The sequence below is a fragment of the Candoia aspera genome, chromosome 2 (genome assembly GCF_035149785.1).
Source record: "Candoia aspera isolate rCanAsp1 chromosome 2, rCanAsp1.hap2, whole genome shotgun sequence".
NCBI classification, from domain to species: Eukaryota; Metazoa; Chordata; class Lepidosauria; order Squamata; family Boidae; genus Candoia; species Candoia aspera.
The window spans coordinates 231,701,169-231,709,490 of record NC_086154.1 but is presented as its reverse complement, the minus strand read 5'-3'; the positions used below and the strand labels follow the sequence as shown (position 1 = coordinate 231,709,490).

Genomic DNA, 8,322 nt, shown 5'->3' with positions numbered 1-8,322 from the left:
TGGTGGCAGCCACAGTCCTTAATTGTTGACATATGTCTTCAGAATTGTATGCTCGTGGATATTCTTGAAAATACAGTGATACTTTAACCTATACCAGTTACATTTTCATAGATTTTTTATTGAAAGAATGCTTACCCTTTCAGCTCATACATATGCACACACACAAGATAATATTATCATACATGCTGATTGTTGTAGACAGTGTTATTACTGGTTAGACTGCTGACTCAAGACACTTGCAAATGCTAGGCTGAATTAACTGTTAAAGGCTTAAATCATCCAATGATGTCTCATCACAATCTGTGTCATTGTGTTGGGTGACAGCATAGCCTTCTTACTGAAAAAGGAAGAACAGAAACTGTAGAGAAGCTAAGTCAACTCTGCCAAGAAACTAGAGAGTGTGGTGGAAATGCTCACATTCAAATACCCTTCAAATATATGCACATGACTGTTTCATATGTGTATCTTCCATATAAATTTTATTCCAGCTTCCTAGTTTGCAACTTAATTCAAATATTGAATTCATCTGCTGTGGATGTTTAACTAGCTTATTAATTAGTCCATTATACATGAAAAGCACCTCTTCCCAACTCACATCCTAGGATATATTAATGAGAACATCAGATTTACTCAAGAAGGTACATGGCTTCATGTGATTATATGATAGCCAACTTAATGAAAACCACCAAGAAAATGGATGTAAGCCAAAGTGCTTCAGACAAGAATTGTTTGTCTGTGTCACTTTTTATTAATTTGGGGGAAATTGTGTATTCCTTGCAACACAGACCTTGATTGATTTGGTTGGACTCATACTAAGTCACATTTGGTTCACATTGAAATCAATGGTTAATTATTTCTCTTGATTTTTCTCTGTTTGTGTAACTTTATACAGTAGACTATCAGTTAACTGGAACTCAAGCAACTGGCACTCTCAGGCAACCGGCAAAAAAAATTGAATAAATAATACAGTAGACTCTCAGTTAACCAGAACTCACCCTCAAGCAACCAGAACTCACTCTCAAGCAACCAGAAAAAAATTGAATAAATAATACTTTAAATAAAATTTAATAGTAACTCTCAAGCAACCAGAAACTACATTTATCCAGCATCTACCAATCCCCATGGGATCCAGTTAACTGAGAGTCTACTGTATATCAGGATACATAAAAGACCAGTTGCATATTAACTTGTTTTTCATAATTCTATCATTTAGCATTTTTTCCATAAAAGAGAATAAGCACAATATAAAGAGCAAACTAGTGCTTATTTCTTTATAGGTTATAAGATTGTTCAATTATATCTCAGGGCAGGAACTCAATGCAATGTAACCTCAGAAACATGGCAAGGGCTTATGCAAAAGAAACTCATGTGTGGCTCCTTAGAAGAGGTGGCTACAGGTCTGCTGGTTATGTTTTCTTTAAGCAGTAGATAAGTTCCAATAATATCTGCCAGTGGATACTGTTCTAACAATGGAGCAGATTCATTACTGTACAGCATCTGCTCTGGAAAGTTATGGGAGTCTCAGGGGCACATTTGAGATTCATAGCGAGAAGGGGATGTGGAGAGAGAAGAATAACATTGTATTGCGTAAATACATTCATTTAACGTTAGAAGTAATCCATAAGCTTTTTTAATAGGGATAAGAAGTTTGAAATGTTAGAATTAGTTCCAAAGCTGCTTAATCTTTATGATTCATGAGCATTGGGAATTATAGTTCTATGATTTGTCCTGTGTTTGCACAGATAATGAGAACAATCTCCTGGCTCAGCCATTTGCCAAGTAACTGAAACTTCCTTACTACAAGAACTCCAGCAAAGGAGTTGCAGCAAAGCCTAATCCCAATTAATAGGTGAGTTCATAAGAGAAGTATCATTTCAATGGTTTTTAAAAATGAATACTAAGCACTTGTGACCAATCCAGATCAATAAAATGTAATTTCTGCGTTATATTAATTTCTCTGTGTATTGCTTGTCTTGACCACATGTATGCATGGTGCATCTGGGATCCTTTAAGACTGATTGACTCTTTATTTTCTTTATAAATGTATTGCTTTAAGAATGCCCTTCTGTCACCCTTTAAATTTATGCTTATATTCAAACCCAGAATTCTTTAAAAATCTGTATTTGGGTAATATATTTATTAGGCTTGTTCAGAAGAGAAGCTTTCAAGTTCTCCCAATAATAGTGAGTGCAAAATTAGAACATATTTTAGGCTAATGATAATGGAGTATAATTGTTGATATGTAAAGATATTATGATTTGATGCCAAGGCAAAATAGCTTGTAAAAAAACTGCTGTTGGTGCTAAAATCAAGTCTAATTTTCACATTCATAACTGATTCACATTGTCCCCATATTCAACCTGCACTACCTGCAAATTGTCTTAAGTTGACTACATGGCCCTGGAATTCTTGGAATTTCATACAACATACAGGACTGCAGCCCTTAAATCACATGAATCCCACATTTATACCTTTAATATAAAGAGAATCATCCATCTCAAGGATCATTCAGCTACCAATATTTTGGAGCTGATACCAATCTTTCTTCTCTCCACGTCCTTTATTTTTCTAAAATATTGTTCTGGTAAGACTGAAGGGGGTAGTGGGCTCTTTTTCAACTGATGTGTTAAAGAAGAGGCTAGTCAACCATTCATTATGAATGCTTAATTTAGATTCCTGCATAAATCTAAATGGGGCTGTAGGGGTTTGGATGGGGAACAACAGGTTTCAGCTTAACCCTGGTAAGATGGAGTGGCTGTGGTTTAATGGCTCTCCCATATCTGGGACATTGTCATCTTTGGTTCTGGATGGGGTTCCACTGTCCCAGACAGACATGGTGCATAAGCTGGGGGTCCTCCTGGACTCCAGCTCCTGCTCGAAGAGCAGGTGGCAGCCATGGCCAGGAGAGCCTTTGCACAGCTGCATGTTGTGCACCAGTTATGCCCTTTCCTGGATCGGGAGGCCCTTCGAACAGTCACTCATGCCCTTGTTATCTCTCATATAGAGTATTGCAATGCGCTGTACATGGGGCTACTCTTGAAAAGTATCTGGAAGTTTCAGCTGGTCCAGAATGCAGCTGCGCGGGCTGTTTTTGGTGCCCCTAGAAGGGCACATGTAACACCACTGCTGTACGAGCTGCATTGGGTACCAGTTTGCTTCAAGGTCCAATTCAAGGTGTTGGTTATCACCTTTAAAGTCCTACATGGCATGGGACCAGGTTACCTGAGGGACCGCCTCTTCCCCATTACATCAGCCCATCCCACCAGAACATGCAGAGAGAACATGCTGCAGAACCCATCAGTAAAAGAACTGCATTTGGCGGGGTCCAGGAGGTGGGCCTTCTCTGCAGTAGCTCCCGCCCTGTGGAACATGCTGCCCCCGGAGGTGAGACTGGCCCCATCGCTCCTGGCCTTCTGGAGGAGTCTGAAGACCTGGCTCTGCCACCTTGCTTGGGGCAGAGAGGGGAATAGATCTACATGGGGATGGCTGCTATAGACCACTCCTCCCACATAAGGACTGTTTTAGATTCTCCTGCCACTTGGACTTGTTTACTTTTTTACTCCTATTTATATTTATTTATTAGAATAATTTTATATTTGTATATTTTATTTTATTGTATGGCTGTTGTTTTAATCGATTATTGTAAACCACCCAGAGTCCCCCAATCGGAGGAGATGGGTGGGGACAAATTGAATGAATGAATAAATAAATAAATAAATAAATAAATAAAATGTGAGGTTGCACTTGATCGTTAAAATGACTCATACCAGCTCTGTGATGCTGTGATGATGTTTATTTTGTTGATAAAGCACATCCAGACCAATGCACATGATCACTCCAAAGATCTAACCTGGCCAACTACTACAATTATTTATTGTTTTTATTTATATCCTGCCTTCTGCCCAATCAGATGAATACCTTGTCACAGCTTTAACATTGCCATTCACATATCCATTCACACATATATTTGTCCTGGTAAAAAATATTACTTTAATCAAGAAATCTAAACATATTTATCCCAAAAGGTCTGGAAGTAGTCACAAAAAGAAAAAGAAAATACTACATTAGAAATGGACCTTTTAACAATGATTTTATTAATGATCAAATAAATTAGTAAAAGACAATAGGACATTATTGAAAAATATTTGGAAGTTTGAGCTATACATTGTTATAGAAGTAACAGATTTATGTGCTTTAAATTCTTAGAATCTTTCCATTATAGATATCCATTCTCATAGTTTGACATATGCTTATCTGTAAAATGTGAACTGATGTAACTCTGCTTTAAATTGCTTGAACCCATTACAATACAGTTGAATTGTACACATAAATAAATGGCTATTGTCTTGAAAGAAAAGGCATCTCTGTGGTACATGTTTATACCTTTCTTCAATCTCAGATTAAGGGAAGTAGTATCTCAAAACTGAAACTGTTTTATGTTTCATCATTTTATGCAACTTTAGAAGATGGTTGTTCTTGGGCTCCTCATACATTTCATAGCTCTTTCATTTCTCATGTGTTTGGCGTTTCTGATGCCCAGCCAATTCTTCTCGATCCTGACCAAGTCTTAACAGAGGAATTAGTATAACAATGATGTTGCTTAGAAGCACTGATTTGTGCACTGGCCCCCAAAACAATGCTATATGGGCAATGAACAATGACCTAATATAAGTGCTTTTAATAGAAAAAACTGTTGATGAACATTCAGAACTTTTAACTTATTTGAAGTAGGTCCTTGCAATATTCTTGAATATGTATACTGATGTCCATGATGTCAACATAGACTTGTGGCAAACCTTTCTACTTAGTAACCAAGAAGCAGACATGTGCTGATGACTTGGCCAGGCTATCACTATTTGATACGTATTTGAATTACAGTTATAATTACATATTATGATGTTGCTCTTTCAGATAGAAACATCAGGAATTCCATTACATATTTTATCAAGGAAAAAGATTCCTTGTTTTTCATCGTAGTCTCAAAAGATCCTAGCAGACAGGATCTAAGTGGCTTCCTCTGCTATTTATTTCAAAAATATGACTGCCTGAGGAAGCTGGAGATACTGGGTTGAAGTTACTACCAAACTGAAATGAAGGAGTTGTTTATTAGAGTTGTTTATTTTTGGAATGGTGCCTCTGTTTACTTACAGTTGGTGTACACGTGTATATCTTTGCATATCTAAATATTTGTGTTTGTGCCTTTTAACCATTCCTATGTATTGTTAATTTGGTGAACCCCTCTATCTGTCCTCTAATTTCTTCTTGTATTTATATTTCAGGGAAAGTAAATTAATGAATGTTCTAGAGCTAATTTTCATGAGGACCTTCTACATTCAAAAATACAGTTTTGAAAATATCAATTCATTCTTTGCACACTGATGTACACATATAGGAAAAAAATAGGACAGGAGTAAAGAAGGAAACTAATGGCAAGAAGAAATCCTAAAAGCAACAGTTCACGTCACCCTTACACCTATTTCCCTTCCCCCACCCACTTTGAATATGTATATTCACCCATCCACTTTGTACGTGATGAATACAGACCATTCTCCACCCCACCCACCTGCATCCGTATCTCAGGATAAATTCTTCAGGCAAGGCAACTGGCTTTTTTCTCTGTTCTCCAGAGGTTGGGGGAGGGACTTTTCTTTACAAGCACTTCAAGAGAAAAGTATTGCAAGATGTTCCTCTGGGACAGTCACAGAGCTTTCCAATCCTGGCACCTTTTCTCACTGCACACTGCTCTCCTGCATCACACTGTTATTAACAGCAACAAGTTAGATCAAGAGAGAAACCGCATTGGACCAGAGGAAAAGAACATAGTAAAAGATTTTTTTCTGCAAAAATATTAAGTCTATGTGTGAGGCTTGCATTTCCACACCTGATTTTTAAGGACTGAAATTAATATTCAACTACTTCTATATTGTAACAGATCAGATGAATGAATGAGAGGAAATATTTCATTTGACTTTCTGTATCAATATTGGACATTTTATATAAATCACTTTAAACATCACATCTCTAGACCTCACCAAAAAGCTCACAAGCAATATGTCTAGAAATATTTATTTTAAAAAAATAGATCACAACCAAAGTAATCAATTATCTTTTTAATCAAGATGTAGTTTTTTTGCTAAAAATTAAAAATAAGAGATACCAAAACCTACAACTCCACTAATATGAGCATACATTGATAATAAGATTTGTCTCTCTCTTCAACCTTGCTAGTAGAATGATGGGTTTCAGAGTAAACAAGAACTCCATCTTCTAATATTTTAATTGAGAAAAAAGTAGTTGGAGGAAGGAAGTCTAATTCATTCTGGAAATGAATGGCCAGTGTTTCATTTAGACTGTTTTCTTTTTATACTTTAGTCTCAGAATGATTTCAATTTTAAGTAATAGCGTAAAACATATGCAAAGAATACTAATGATCCAACTGTAGAAATCTAGGTGTGACTACTAGAAGTTTTATTTCATTTAAATAAATTTCTTCTCAAATAAATATGCAGCATAAATATGCATTACCGTGTTTGGGACAGATTAAGCCTCACTAAAATTCCTTCAAAGTAAAAGTATTTACAATATAATCCAGTGCTTGGGATTAACTCCCAAGAAACTGAATATATATTTTCAGCCTTAGGATATTAAGAAGGGAACAGAGCACCCACTGAAGTGATATTTCAGTAATTTCAAGCAGGGCACCAAAGGCTTGATGTGAGGAAAGGCAGAACATGCAAGCCCTGTCTTGATAATCTGGGGATTAAAAAACACAATGGGGTGAAAGCTTTTACTCTTATTGGTGTTTTGCTAGGGAAAAGTTGTTTTCTCAATCAGCCTCCTAGTATTGAATCCCCACCAACCTAGCTCTACTTCAGGGAATGTACTATTTTAAAAACAACTTTTGTGAGGTGGAATCAGAAACCACTCACCATGGGGACTTGACCATACTTCTTCTCATAATGTGGGGGCCGTTTGCTTTTCAGCTTCTCCAGGACTTCCTGCAGTGCTTCAATCTGCAGACACACAAATCATCCTATCAGTTATAGATCAAGCAGCCTGAGGAGGCTGGATAAAGAGTGGGAGGCAAAGCACCTGACAACCTAAGAGAAAGCTGGACCAGCCTCCCACAGACTATTGAGAAAGGTGGGCATTAAGAGATGGTAGACCTGATGTTCTCATTTAGCTCTTTCCTACTTTTCAAGCTTCTGTTCACTTCCAACTTTCCTTCCTATTCAGCGTATCGCCCTCCTAGAATGGCTTTAAGTTTTCCAAAGACTGCGTCTGATGCGAAAGGTGAAGACGGAATAGCTAGGCAGTTTAAGACTAACATCGGAAAATTGTAAAGGAAGCTCCAGAGACCAGTTATAGCCCCGCCCGCCCATTCCCATGCTTTCTCGCTGGAAAACATACCAGCTCCTTCTCGTGGGATGTATCCTCCATGGTGGAATAGAGATCCAAGGCTCGGGGCTGAAGCTCGCCTTCTTCCTGACCGTGGGCTCCCGCAAGCAACAGTACAGCGGCTCCTACCAGGGCGAATAGGCGGGAACTCTCCATGGTTCTGAAATGTAGCTGAGTCTCGCGGAGGGGTCTTTATACGGATTGTTGGAGTCACCTGTTGACAAAGCTTATTGCACTGTGATACGTCAATCCACCAGCGGGTACCGGTGGCGGTGGGCGGCGGTGGAAGGGGGTGGGAATCTGACGGATGAGTTAGGCAAGGATCTTAATTTCCTTCAGGGCAGACAGGAGCACGGGGAGGGTAAAGAAAACAAAATACAAGAGGAGCGATTAGATAAAGTAGCTAGCAATTTCTGAACAAAAACTTAGAACAGTATCAGTTTTAAGCATCTCTGGATGCTGCTGAATTGCCAGGTGCACATCACACAGACAGCCAAAAACAAAATACACTGTCACTTTGTGTATTGTTTGTGAATCTCTCCATTGTGGTTTGTAAATAATGGTTTAAGTAGTTCAAAATGTGAACTCAGCCAATTGTGGCTTTGTCAACAACCCATGATTAAGCCAGACATAGCTTAGTATGCTATGTTTGATCATTATTTAGATCCAGTCCAATTTGTCTTCATTGCCAAAAGATGATTTACATGAGTAATATATGAGTTCTATATGGTTGGTTTTCCTGGATCTCATACTGGTTTTCAGTGCCAATGGATACAGGGACCCTTCCTGCTGTCAGCACTTCTTGCCAGGACCACTTAGAAATGCTACAGATGATTTTTATATGAACCCTTGGGCATTAATGATTGTGGTGTCACCTCTTTCATGGTATTTATGATTCACATGAAAGCATTGTAAGAAGTGGCC

General features: G+C 38.1%; 1 protein-coding gene and 1 long non-coding RNA gene across 2 annotated transcripts; one reads left to right on the top strand and one right to left on the bottom strand.

The window, feature by feature from the left end:
- Positions 1 to 1,762: 1,762 nt before the first annotated feature.
- On the top strand, positions 1,763 to 5,360 carry LOC134492582 (uncharacterized). Its single transcript, XR_010067472.1, has 2 exons — positions 1,763 to 1,849; positions 5,280 to 5,360. It is a non-coding gene; the product is annotated as an uncharacterized LOC134492582 (long non-coding RNA).
- A 167-nt stretch (positions 5,361 to 5,527) lies between these two features.
- On the bottom strand, positions 5,528 to 7,554 carry CARTPT (CART prepropeptide). Its single transcript, XM_063296736.1, has 3 exons — positions 7,411 to 7,554; positions 6,930 to 7,013; positions 5,528 to 5,757 (listed from the first exon to the last, which is right to left on the bottom strand). Exons 1-3 carry the CDS (start codon positions 7,552 to 7,554, stop codon positions 5,650 to 5,652), a joined length of 336 nt encoding a protein of 111 aa, XP_063152806.1. The 3' UTR covers positions 5,528 to 5,649.
- Positions 7,555 to 8,322: the final 768 nt, after the last annotated feature.